At 40.4% G+C, this 14,390-nt stretch overlaps 1 protein-coding gene across 4 annotated transcripts in view; it reads right to left on the bottom strand.

Moving 5' to 3' along the window:
* LOC120549361 (pleckstrin homology domain-containing family G member 3) overlaps nucleotides 1–14,390 on the bottom strand; it is a 36,302-nt gene that overhangs the window by 7,413 nt on the left and 14,499 nt on the right. For 3 of the 4 annotated variants that reach the window (XM_039786229.1, XM_039786231.1, XM_039786230.1), the window contains exons 3-10: nucleotides 7,422–7,957; nucleotides 4,446–4,546; nucleotides 2,519–2,588; nucleotides 2,376–2,422; nucleotides 2,123–2,273; nucleotides 1,743–1,874; nucleotides 964–1,146; nucleotides 64–156 (exon numbers count right to left, since the gene is read on the bottom strand). In XM_039786229.1, coding sequence (XP_039642163.1) covers nucleotides 64–156; nucleotides 964–1,146; nucleotides 1,743–1,874; nucleotides 2,123–2,273; nucleotides 2,376–2,422; nucleotides 2,519–2,588; nucleotides 4,446–4,546; nucleotides 7,422–7,957 — 1,313 coding nt within the window. Of the gene's footprint in view, nucleotides 1–63; nucleotides 157–963; nucleotides 1,147–1,742; nucleotides 1,875–2,122; nucleotides 2,274–2,375; nucleotides 2,423–2,518; nucleotides 2,589–4,445; nucleotides 4,547–4,632; nucleotides 4,757–4,841; nucleotides 5,189–7,421; nucleotides 7,958–14,390 lie in introns of those variants that run through there. The other variant, XM_039786232.1, reaches the window with a different exon arrangement.

Here is a 14,390-nt window from a genome sequence, read left to right on the forward strand (position 1 = left end):
ACAATACCTTGTAATTGTGCTACAGAAGGAAACAGGTTGACAGTTACTGGTGTTCCCATTTACCTGCACTGTATGGGGTTGCTTGGGATGCTTGAAATGGATGACACTGAAGAGCAGGGGATCCTTGGCACTGTCAAGTAGCATTAGGGTGGAGCACTGCAACCACAAAGAATGTAGTGATGTAGCTTAACCCAATTGAGTTGGCTTCAATTTGCTTCCTTATTAAAACTATGTTAAAGGTGCCATGACATGGTGCTCTTTGGATGCTTTTCTATAGACCTTAGTGGTCCCCTAATACTGTATCTGAAGTCTCTTTCCCGAAATTCAGCCTTGGTGCAGAATTACAGCCTCTAGAGTTGGGGCTTTGTAAATTATAGAGTGTGGTCTAGACCTACTCTATCTGTAAAGTGTCTCGAGATAACTTATGTTATGATTTGATACTATAAATAAAATTGAATTGAATTAGAGCCAGTCTCACAATGAGCTTTCCTTAGGATGTGCCATTTCTGTGCCTGTAGCTATTGAGGAGGAGAGAGGGAGGGGCAAGGTGGAGGGTGGGGGTGTGGCCTTGACCAACTGCCACTTTGCTCATTTGAAAGCCATGATGCCTCTCTCTCATGGGTGGGCCAAATTCTCTGGGCGGGCAAAGCAGAGAAAGGGGAGGTAACCTCCAGAACGGCCCATCTGAGCTTTCATTTTCTCAAAGGCAGAGCAGGATACCCAGGGCTCGGTTTACACCTATCACCATTTCAAGCCAATTGGGGACCATAGGCAGGCTGGGGGAACGCATATTAATGTTAAAAAACCTCATAAAGTGACATTTTCATGCCATGGGACCTTTAAATATTGGGTAATTTAACAGAAAATATGATATTTCTGTTGTACACCAATATAATTAGCTTCACCTACATTTCTTAAACTTTTAAATCACTAATCAATAAAAAGAAATGTCAAAAGACATACTAAGATGTGGGTCTTGTAGACATAGTGTTCCCCTCTTTTCTTGGTAATAAGGAGCATCTTTTCGAAGAGGAAGAGTGTCCGGGTGTTCTTGGCCCGCAGGACATGAAAGGTGCCCTCCAGCACCAGCTCTCCATTGGTGGTCAGGTCAGGACCCTTCCAGTTGATCAGAAGAGACTGTATCTCCTGCAAGATGCACATGAGAGAACACACACACACACACACACACACACACACACACACACACAGTCAGCCATGTTCCTTCAGTATGAAAGAAAATAAATGCCAGCCACGTTTCAGCTTTTATTTGTAATCCTTATAAAAACAAATGTACAAAAAAAAAAGAAAGAAAGTGAACCGGCCACTCGGTCAACGGCTCAAACGGAGGGAATCGTTTTAAAGCTGTAGCCCTCACTTTAGCACTCAATTAGACTTGAGAAAAGGTCAATACCAAATTGTGAAGGTTCATGGGTTGTTTCGGACAATATCTGCTCGGAAATACTTTATAATACATCTTATGCAAGAGATGAAAGCAAATATGTGGAATAAATTAATGAAAGAAATGAATTTGGGCCCTCCAGACTCTGCAAGAGCAGAAAGAGTTACAGCAGCGCTGGACAACAGAGGTACATCAGAAAGAGAGGGGGGGAAAAAGACAAACAGGGTGCAACAGAGCATCTTGCAAATGCACCTGAGTACATTTTGTACTGTCTGTATGGCAATGGGCATTAATACGCCTTTTAAGAGGGTGTTGGCATACATGCATGTTAATTGAATCTGACCTGCACTCTGACAGCATGTTCGTGTTTCCTCTTCATATCATTGATGTACCAGGCCACTCCGGTCATGGTGTCTATGGCCTCCTGAACAACCTCATAGCCTTCCTCGTCTGAGTCAAAGTGCCTTGCAATTTCCTTTAAAAGAGATCAGGGACAGGTACAATTTCTGACAAGTTCCCCCCTACAGGGAATTAGTTAAATCCTTCCCCAAACAAAGAAAGATGTGTGCCTGAATCAATCTTGCCTGTAACAGTTACAAAATGACAAAAGGTTTGAGAACTACTCGTTAATGGTTGATAAATAACCAGAAATCTACCAAAGCCTGCAGGCTGCATTTTGAAGAAATGTTGTGAAACAAAATGACCACTGAGGACATTCCGTACCTGAAGTAGCAGGTGATACTTCAGGATCCGCTGGACTGGCTTTAGCAGATAGGATCCCAAAGGCAGGGAGCGCTTCAGAGCAGCTTGTCGATCGCTAAAGAACTTGGCCAAAGTTTTACTCCTCATGCAGTCAGTCAGTGCTGCCACCGAGCTGGAGGACAGCAGAGAATTATATTAATCGTGAAAGATTTGACTCTCAAAGAAAATACTACAGCAAAAGTCCAATTAAAATGAATATTTTCTTGCCACTTACTTGGGATAGTTGGTGCAATACTGAGTGTATATTTCAAAGTATTCACTCTAAAGAAAACACAAAGACAAACACATCACTGGTATTTATTTTCATGAGGAACTGATATCCCTGTAAATCAGCATGAGCAAGACAGTTCCTCTCACCTTATTTACAAAACATTGAGCGATGGCCACAGGGTCGTTCTCACACATGTCTAAGGACTGCAGCAGTTCACTGAAACGCAGAACACAACAAAGAAAGAAAGGTGAGTATTAATGGACTTGCTAACCTAATTTCTTTGTCTAGGTCAGAATACAAAAGCAGAGGGAAAACACAAAAGAAAGAATAATAATGAGTGGCGAAGTAAATCCATTCTTAAACTTTTTCTTTGAGATTTGAACGTAGTTATGAAAGATCTCCACAAGATGGCAGCATACACCATTAAACATGAACCTTGTTGCATGATCAGACTGAGCGTGAAAGGACATGGATTTGACTTTGAATTCCCCATGCCCACAGTCCCATCAAAAACAAGCTTTATTAAGAGCTTGAGAAAACAAAACCAGAGAGCTGTACAGCATTTTAATACTTGACATAACCTCAATAACATGTGCATGGCTGAAGGAGGATACAAGAAGGAAAAACACAACTGCACAAAAAAAACAATCACCACAAGTGCCCTGCACGAAAGCTGCTCAGTTTACATAACACATGAAATTACGAGAATCAAAACACAATTCATCACACTGCATTCCACAACTTAGATTAGATCAAAGACAATGGGGCTTTACATAAAACCCTACAAGCAAATGTGTCAACATGTTCATGGTACAATGAGAGAATCTTGAATGTTGAAATTTGTTTCAGACAAAATGTAAATTTTGTTCATACTGCATGATTACTTTGTCAATATTTAAGGACGGGAAGAGGATTAAGTGTTAAAAAGAAATACAAATTCCTGGATAAAAGAAAGGCTGTTTATCAATTAATGTGCATGCCAAATGTGAGTTCATGACACTCCTAGATTACAAAGCCAGGCAAAGCCAACCAAGGGTTTGAATGACAGCAAAGTAAGTAACTGTTATAAAGACATTTACTGCGCATACTGTACAGTATGTGTAGAAAATAGTTTGTCCGTGTCAGTGTGTGGTCCCTGGACAGTGAATAAACAGGCATTGGGATTTTTGTTTTTTAAATTCCCCTAAAGAGACACTGTAGAAAAAAACGAATCCCTCTAACTTGTTTCCCCTGGGCAGCCTCCTGCAAATTGGTACAACTCTGTTGCAATATTAAGTAAATACGTGGCACGTGTTCACAGGCTGACACAAGCATTTCTCCACCTTAACAATGCTGTGATAAAAGACTAACACAATCTTCATTGCTAACATAAAATAAAACATCGGCCTCCTAGTGCAAGGTGACAAGAAGAAAAGCCAAATCTATTAAAAAAAGGGCAACACATGGCCCTTTGGATCCAAAATTTGTCAGAATCGGTCGTACAGCTGGATAGAATTTCATTAGAAAGCAATAAGAATCGAATCATCCCCATTTGTGGTTCAGAGCTGTAAGATAGCCTTGGCATTACCGGGGAGGCTCCTCGCTGTGAGAGCAGAGAGGAATGTTAATGTGTGTTTTGGCAAGCAGTGTGGTCAGCAATGAGTACATGTGGCCATTTCCCTGGCTTTCTGATATTTGAAAAAGTGTGTTTAGTGTAGTTGTAGAATGTGCCGCTCTTTTGTTTGTCATTGCATCCGTTTTGTGTCAGTGAAATAAATATCAACGGCAAGGGAAATAAAAGTAGTCATTCTTCCGTTACCTTACAATATAGTATCATATACATATAGTATCATATACATATGAAAGTATGTGAAAGAATTCCTCAATTAAAGGAAGTGGACACGAATGCAGTAATTTCAATGACTGTTGCATACTATTACTGCGTACTTTTGACTGTTGTGACCATTTTTAGTAAGATATACTTTCATTAATCATAAAAAAGAAACTTGGATGTGGATTTTAGTTTTGGTTAGAGCGTTATTTAGAACAGAAATATTGCTTCTCAGTGTGTTTGTATTTGTCGGTTTGACTTACCTGTTGAACTCATAGATGTCCTCTATGTTTCCAAACAGGGCACACACTTGCTCTGGCCGTATGGGAAGGTTACTCATATCAATAATGTGAGCCAAGTAATCCTGGAAAGACATAAGAGATGGAGTTATACATAAAAAGGTCATATTCGGTGACATATTAAGTCATACAGGCACTTTTAAATTCTTACCAATAGAGGGAGCATGTATGTAGAAAAACTATTTTGTGTTCCTGTTAAATCCTCTATGTTTTCATCTGACCTTTGGTTTGACCCAAGTGATTCCTACAGTTGTTGGGCTTACGCTGTATTGTACCTATACAGAGAAGTGCTGTATCATCATGATTTCGAGGCTTTTCAGTTAAAAGAAAATGGCAGGATCATCACAGTAATTCACATACAATTAATGAGATCTTTAGAGGATCCTTTTAAGGATTTGTTCCATTGACTGGAAGTCAGTGTGACTGTCTGGAAGAGGTTCTGTGGTACCCAGAGCATAAACATCAGCACAGCCTGTTCCCCTCCGACTCCCCCCGGACCTCAGGAGTATTCAGAAGTAGATAAAAATATCTAAAAAACACAGTAGCCAAATATGCCAACATCTGGATGATTATCCTCCCTCTTGGTCAATTACACACTCAAGTGGCATACAAACAACTCCAAACAAGTGGGGAGTAAGTTGACGAGAGACAACCACGCACACATGCAGCAACTATATAAAGAGCATACCGGTAAACAGCTTGTACATACACAGCCTCCCAGACAATGTGGTGTAGACACACAGACACACACACACACACACACACAAACACACACACACACACACACACACACACACACACACACACACACACACACACACACACACACAGACACACACACACACACACACAAAGACACACACACACACACAGACACACACACACTTAGCAAGCCTGCATGCAGTCCAGATTAAGAGTAGAGTCATCACATCGCAGTACTGAATGAACTGCAGCCGGTCATGGATGGAGAATTCCAGTGCAGTGAGAGCAATGCTGACTCGTAGTCAGCAGGGCGTCTCATAGTCTCCTATAGAAAGCTCGACCCCAGTGTTAATACCATAAACACGTGACCCTAGCATAGTGTGAGAGATTTAATACTATGCAGTCTAGTCTAGTCTGCTAGTTTCAGCTGTGCTTTATTGTAGAACAGGAACAGCTGTTTTGTCCTTGTAATACTGTTATTGGTCAAATCAACAATCATCATCAAGTGTCAAACAAGAATAATATTGAGTCATACGTTGGACCAGGTCTTTCTGAATCCCATAAGCACTGACCATGTTCAAGTTTCAACAATGGTGAGTTTGATTTTTCAGGGTGTGTTCAGGCCAGGTGTTGTATTTAGATGTATTTAGACATGCGAGACCAGCTGGGTCAAACAGCTGTTCTCAAAACTTTATTTCATGGACAGACAGTTGAGAGTGAGATTTGAGAGTGAGTGATAGATGAGATCTGAAGTTAGCAGTTGACATAGCTTCAACAGCTGCTTGAGAGTTCAGTGTCAATGTGGAAGCTTTGAATTAGTTTGCTGAGGAAACACTGCCGATATGAAGGACGAGTTTCACACGTCTCTGTCAGATTCAGGGCCTGGTGTGAAATTAACATGAGCTGCATGGGATCAATTTGATGGAAGCCATACTGTAATCATACAAGGATAGAGGATACATCTGTACTAGACTGGCTTCCCACACTGTAGCCTATAGAAAAAACAATTTCTCTCCTTTCATCTGTGATATTTCTACAGTTGGTGCAAAAATGGAGGCGTTTGTGTTGGCTGGGAGGGCCTGAGAGCTCAGGCTAGGCTTGAGCTCGCTGCAGGGCCTGTGTGACCGGGGCCAAAGGAGGCTGCTTGATGGGCTGCTGCTCCTGTCAACTGAAATAGTTTGAAGTCCTGGAAGTGTTTGTCCAGAGCAAGTCGTTACTCAAGCTGTGATGAGGGCTGCACTCCCTCCCACGGCAACTGCCAGACGCCAGCACAGTCTGAGACAAGGTGAGGTGCTGGTTTACTGCCAGTCAGTCTCAGAAATGCCTCACGTGTTAAAGACACCACCATAAGTGCAGTGGAGATTGTTTGGCAGCAGAGTGCTCCTGTTTCTATGCAGGACCCAGGAAGAAGAAGAGGACCAAAGAGGTTTCTTGGTCTGGAAGTTGTTTCCAGACTACAAAAGGTAAAAAATGTGATAAGATGTTAAGTTGCCTGTTGAGTGGAGAAATCATTCCTGGCCCATTTTCCATGCTTCACATCTCTGAGATAGACTTTCTGCTATCTTTGGCTATGATCATAAAGCCCATGATTTCTGTCATGAAAGACCTGCACTGTGTCCCAGTTTTGACACTGTTTGAACTCCAGATATGAGCGGAGTCCATAATCCCAGGCTACAGGCTGTAAACTTTCACTGCACTGTAAATATACAGAATGGTTTATATACAACACTATGACCAGATCATAAACTGCTCCACAGCCTTCATCTCTATGAACTACAAATCTATAAACAGAGCACACATAGTTGCCAGATGTCAGGCATGCATTTTTTGTCAACTGACCGATTTGTTTAGAAAGCAGGAAATCAGAATGAATCCTGGTAATGAAAAGAAAAGGAGAAATCCACTGAATATTACACATTTGTCACCACAAACAGCTGCTTGGAACAAAGCAGACATTATTTGTTCTCAATAGCCACTGAGTGTAATTTCCCTATTTTGGCTCCTAGCTGGCCAAATATAGTAAATCCCCTCCAAAAAGTGCTGCAGACATGAAGTCATTGCTGCACAATAATCCAAGTTAAACATGTGCTTTAAGTACACAGAATACTGATGATTTAGTCTCTATAATATCAAATGGTTGGCTCACAGTGAATACTTGGCTGAAAGTACAAGAAAAACACTAACCGTAACGGAAAATTAAATTTCAGTACAGTCAGCATAACCCTGACATCCACTCACCTCCACGATGCTGCGCAGGTCCTTGACGTACATGCGCTCTGTCTCAATGATCTCCATGACAACACGATCCACATAGGTCAGCTTCGGGTTGGGCGCCATGGCGTGAGTGACGACAGGCGGGGCGGAGATGTGAAGTGTTTCACCACTTGCCTTCCTGTTGGAGGTGGCGTTGTTCCACTGGTTGCTGATCACCCTGGGCTCCAGCCGTTCCTGCCAGCGGCCCCTGGTGCATGTGAGGGTGGGACTTCGGTCCCCTGCCTGCTCTCCGGTGCTTTCGGCTGGGCTTAACTCCAAGTCTATGTCCTCCTCGCTCTGTATGGGTGGGGTGGTGGAGGAAGGAAGGGCTACGGTGCTCCCAAAAAGGCTGCGACTATCATGGGATGAACCGGAAGACAGGGTGGACGCCAGGCTCACTGGACGTTCACCCTCTCCGTCCAATGGCTCCACACGTAGCCGGGTGTAACAGTCTGAGCCCAAGTCAATGTTTGCCTGGTCATGTTCACTGGTGGAGAGGGGCGAGGACAACTGAGGAGATTCTGGGACAGGTAAGAGGAACACAGACAGAAGGTAGGTGTCAGGATTTGAGAGATAGACCTTAAAACTGTCTATTTTAAGGGAGTTTGATCAGCACACTTGGATAGTCATCTCACTTTGACATCTTTAAAGAGACTATTCAAACTACAAGACATATAAAAGGTCTCTTTTTAAGCCTTAAAAGGTTGAGTGTTTCATATTTCAAAGACACATTTTGGTTTGAGAATAACTTTAAAACACCTGCTATTTTATGGGTCAGATATCAGTTTTATACTTTATTGTAGGAAACTCACCATGGCTGTTCTCTTGCAGCAATGTATTTAATCATATTTCCACTATTGCATACCTGGCAGCCGCCATGTAACCAGGTTTCTGTGCAACTGCACTAAGTTAACTTAAGAAGCTGATATGACACCACCAATAGTAAACATAGTCACATTGCTCATTTATTTAAAAAATAAAAATAAAAAATAAATAAATAAATAAATAAATATATATATAAATAAATTATATATATATAAAGAAAAAAAATATATATATATATATATATATATATAAATATATATATATATATATATATAAATAAATAATAATAATAAATAAAAATAATATATATTAATAATAATAATAATATATATATCTCAACAATGAAGTATTAGAAATGCTATCAAGGTTTATTCAATTTTCTGTTAACATTAAGTAGTGTAATGCTGTTATAAACCAGATGCACTCTCAAATTGTCTTTAGTGATGACTTTTCTCACCAAGTGGATAAATAACAGCAACTGCATTAAAACACCATCTGGGGACAACTTCAGATAAATATAATTATAACTACAATGAACAGACTACTATCCACAAATCAATAAAAGACAGCTCAGAGCTCTGTGTTTTTACTCCCAGACCGAGACACAGGGGAGTGGTTTACAATAAAAGGACTCGCTCAAATCATTAATGACATGGCCTAATTTCAACACTGCATATTCTATGGAAAACCCAGCCATTTCCTCTTGTTCTCCTGACTGCTGAAGGCTGAACCTTGGAAAAACAGAGAGGGGGGAAAACTGATGGGAAGAAGAAAAAAAAGGGAAGGCGACCAGCAGCTTTGTTTATATATCTTTATTGAGCTACGTTTGAATTTAGAAAAAAAAATATGGAATTCATATTCAGTTTCACATCCTTCCTGGCCAAATGGGGAATTTTCCTCACAAACGTTTCCTAAATAGGCTATATGAAGTCATGGCGGTGTGAGAATGGAGCACTGAGCACCACTGTGCAGAGAGCTCCATTTCCTTAGATATTTGCAGGGCAAAGGGGTCAAAACCGTTTTGCCAAGCTAAAGAAATGACACTTTGTCATGTAATTAGACTTCAGGCTAATAAATGAAAATCTACTAGGCACACTTCCATCATTAAGCAAATTGTTAAAGCTGGGGTAGGCAGTTTTTTTTTTTAGCGTCACAGATAAAAATTCCATTAACTTTTCAGCATATTGTAATTCAAGTGAACTGAAAGGAAACTAGACTTCTGCACCCGCTCTTGGCTCGGTTTTCAAGTTTTAGAAAATCTAGCCTGTGACAGGAGACCGTGGCCAATCACAAGTTATTTCAGAGAGAGGACGTTCCTATTGGCTGTTCTGCAAACACACGTTCATGTTCCTTCAGATGGTAAAAAAATCCTGCAGAAAAAGTTATTTTTTTAGCATTCGCAACAACTGCCCACACTGCAAAGGTAACTGGTAATCGTATCCAAAGGCTCACGGCTGCGGCTAATTCAAGTTCATGTTTATGTAGCTAGCTAGAGCCTGGAATCTCAGTATGTCATCTCAAAGGGCTTTACAGGAACAACAAGCTCGCAAAGAAAACATGACGGTAATTCTCATAGAATTGATACTATATAACACCATTGGGATCACAATCAAGATTGGGAGGATTGAAAGGTTACGTACAGGTTACTGTATGAAAGCGCATGCACATTTGCTCATGCTCGTCTGGTGAAAAGGGAGAGCTTCAGGAGGAGGGCTGTATAAATTCTGGTGGCATTTTTGGCCCTTTCCAGAAAACTGCCTACCCCAGCTTTAAGCGATATTGCGGGAATGGAGAACATAATTTGTTGATAGCCTACAGATGTAGCGTATGTCATGAGCCTGAAATACACTACTTTCACCAGTGTTGACAAGCTTATAACCTAAATATGTTCATCATTACATTTGCATCATTGGTCAGCAGCCCACAGGCTGGTAACACAAAACTGATGTTGTAGAAAAAAGGTATTTTGTCAATCTGTAAGAGGCTGCAACCAAACTGATCTTCTGGCATCCTCAAAACTTTCCATGACTCAGTACTGAGCTCATGAGAGTCTTGATCACGCTGAACAACTTGCACCACAATCCACACCAAGCCGCCCCAACAACACAGTTCCCATGCAAAACCTCACTGGGAGAAACGGATGAGCTGGCAAGCAGTAGCCGACAGTGACAAATCACAGGATTGATGGTTTAAAGGGAGTGTATTGCTGAGCTATTAGACTCACTACACCACTACGAATCAGAACGAGGCATCTGCTTCCTTTCTGTCTTTACATTTGGTTTTTAGCTTTACCGTGTCTGGCATGTGAAACTCTCTTCCTCCTTCCTTCTCTTCCTCACACTAAATACCCCCCTAAAATAAAGCTACTATGCTGCAGACTGCAGTCAATGCCAAGGGGGGATGGAACAGCACAAATCAACACCATGTTTGCACAGTTTCACACTTGTTTAGTTAATATATTAATGCTCAGAATCATAACCTATATCTCCTTAAGCACATCCTAAGAGCCAAAACAAGACAAGTCTGACTGAACTGTACTAAAAAGACAGTGGTAGAGTAGAAATACTATCTGACATATCTTAAGACTTGAGCACACACTTGACTCCAGCAACAGCTTAGCTTCAGACACAGATTCTACAGGCAGGCATTATCTGTGGCTGATACCACACACCACAGGCTTAAGGGGAAAACCGCAGTTGTGGACCGTGCACTGACATTGTTGAAACCGGTCGTGCAAAGAAATGCAAATGATCTGGTCAACGTATAAGTTCAAGATAAGCAGAGGGCCTGTTCCTGTACGATATTACAAAGCGTTTCCATTCTGCCTGTCGACAATCAAAGTGTAGTCTGCTTCTCTGTGACTCCTACAATTCATCAAGCATGTATGGAGAGGGAAGAACAGGTATCTGTGTGTCGTTGTTTTTCACCAGTTATGATGTAGTTCTTTTTTAATATCCTAAATAATAGGCAACCATTATCGTACAGACAGTGTAGAAGCAGAGTGTCTGTTCTTGCTTGGTGCCACAGAGTCTCTTCAGCATCTGCAAACATTCATCACTAATCTCTGAAGGATCTTAAGCCACAGTGTGCCGTACTGCTGTCAGAAACATATACGTTTTCACTTAAAGCAAGCATGATTAGGCTGTTTTTTATGTTGTTTGTTAATGTCATCTAATATTTTAATGTGATGCATGTCCTGTATATATATAGTGTGCATTTCTATGTGTCAGCTGTGTTGTGGTTTGTTTGCATTTGTTGGCTGTACAATTGTTAAAGACTTTGCAGTGTTAAAGCCATTGCCTTAATGGTTAACAATGGGAAAATGAATATACATACTAAACTAAATGTCTTGTCATATTCAAGCATTTTTCCCTTCAGCAACTGAGACTGATCAAAGATGAGCACAGCTTTCTGACTGCTTTAAGACCACATTTGTTACAATTAACTTTATTGGTAGGAAAAATATTTCTTGGAATTCATCATATAAAGCCCAAATACCAACAATGTGTTGGCAATAACTGCAGAGAAAGGTCTATAAAAACAAAACCACTGTAGCAGAGGCAGTGAGCAGCGCAAGCTAGTTTAAACCATCTTTTTTCTACAAAACTACCAATTGGCTAAGGCAGTCAAATGCAACATCTGCAAAAAAAACTACACTTCACCGGTCAGCGTTAAATTAGTATTAACTGACACACTGAAAATACTTGAAAGAGTAGAAATTTGGACATTTACACAATATAGCACACTGATTACAGCAACAACAGCAGCTAAAACACGTGCAGCTAAAAGTCAGATTCACCTGCCAACCACGCCATAGATTTTTCACAGACCACTATTTCACAGTCCACCACCTCGACTAAACACTCTCCTTTGTTTCACTACTGCATCAATACAGTTGTTAACTCACAGACATAACCATTAACAAAGTCAAGGCTAGAGAGATAGTATAGTATTTGGACTACATTTCAGGCAACCTCAATAACTCACGGTAGTTTTTCAAAGGCCATTTAGACTCAACAAAGTCACCAGAAAGACTGCTAAGGGTGTAGACTGTGTGGTCATACATGGATTACATTACATCAGCTGCTTGTGTGTGAACAGATTACAAATGTTGTTGCTAAATGAAAAATGGTTGGAATTCCAGATAAAAAAAAAAATTTAAAAGAAATCCCAACCCCTCATTGTCATTTTTTGAATTCCAGTTTCCTGGCTGTTAAGCCAAGGTTAACATTTACAGACAAAGGTGTGTTGATGCTACAAGCATGACCTTCCCTTCTCATTTGTTGCTTCTATGAATCCAAATGGACAGTGGATCATTTTAATGCAGTGCTGAAGTAAGCTAATACAACAAGTAACCAAATAACCATGTAGGGTTAATGTAAAGTGATTCTGCATGTTAAGAAGAAGTCCCTTTACTTGATGATAAAACCAGTGAGTGTGAGGTGTATAAATGATAAAGAGAAATGAGCATCAGGTATCTGACAGGTGATTTAGGGTAAATTCCTAACTGAGGGGCTCCATGACTAATCAGTCTAGAACTAATAAAGTCTACACTTGTTTCCATTTCAGTCTGAGCTTATCATGCAGTTAACAAAGCAGACAAAAACTTGTCCGCCTCTGACATCATGGTTATATGAATGACATGCAGAGCCTAATAAGGTGGTGCAGAAGGTGAATAGAAACACTGACATGAATTCCCCAGCACCTGGTTATTAACTTTTCTAAAAGGCTACAGACTCATGTACGACAGAGATGATTTTGTGTCTGTCTGAAGTTATGGGATGACAAAGCATTCCTTTATAAAGAAAATGCTCTGGCTTGCGTGAAAACAATCTTAGCATGGTTGGCTAATGGCAGACATATCTAAGAAACTGTCACTAATGTTCCTAACATAACCTCCAGTGCCAGGATTATATCAGAGCACATTTTCCAGCTGAATATTACCTCCTTCTCTGGAAACATGATGAGACACAGCATGTAGCTATGACGTTAGTGGTTGGTTGCAAAACCCTGTCTGACGATGTGACTCCCATTTCATTCATGCAAAACCAGACTCCATTCAAATTCTACCCAAGGCTATAGTTCTATTTCCTCCAAAGTCTAAAACCCCGTCCACATACCTGGCTTATCCAACTTCAGTTTTACAGCAAAAAGATGTTTGTATACAGTACAGTCTACTTGACTTAAGGTATTAGGAAACAAACTAGGGCTGGGTGATAGGGAGATAATCAGATATCACGATATTCTTGACCAAATACCTCGATGTCGATATTGCGGCGATATTCTAGGGTTGATAATTGGTGCTTTAACAAAATATCTTCACACTTAGATTTTAGATAAATAATCATCAGTAATGTGGACATACTGTAATAGGCAAATAACAGAACAGCTAGAACAGTCCGGTAAGTTCAGAAAAGTACATCACTTTACTGTAATGCAGCCTTTAAAACCATTAAAAGACAACACTTATGTCATATCACGATATTACGATATCCAAAATCCAAGACGATATCTAGTCTCATATCACGATATCGATATAATATCGATATATTGCCCAGCCCTAAAACAAACTAGACACAAACAAGGGTAATAGCAACGTCAGTCAGAAGAAAATGATGGTGTGCGATGGAAAATGTTAGAAACATCAACAAAAACAGATAATAATAATTCCTATCAAGTTGAATACATTGTCAAAAAAAATCACTGATCAAAACTACATATAAATGTACTGATTACGGTAATTACCTACATGTTCTAATGTGTAAATCCTCGCATACCTTAAAGTGTATTAGTGATGAGATTCGCTCACTGAAGCAAGAAACTTGAAAGAGTAAGGTGTCAAAGCCCTGCTTGATTTATCACCTTCTCCAATCCCTCCATCTCCTGTGACCAAACTTTCAATATGATGAATGATGAGTGTGCACTGCAAAGTTAAAGAGGGACTGTCTCCGAGAAAGACACACCTTTATGACTATTTCAGATGAACTTACTGAGACCACAAGTCAAACTTCTTCTAGATTTGCCTATCAGACTCCAAAAATAACCCAGAGCATGTGCTCAAGTTCCTCCTGTGCTGTTTGGTCTAGCTTGTGTCCTTTAGTTTTCTAACCAAATCAGTAGCAAAGAAAC

This window comes from Perca fluviatilis, chromosome 20 (genome assembly GCF_010015445.1).
Source record: "Perca fluviatilis chromosome 20, GENO_Pfluv_1.0, whole genome shotgun sequence".
Taxonomy (NCBI): Eukaryota; Metazoa; Chordata; class Actinopteri; order Perciformes; family Percidae; genus Perca; species Perca fluviatilis.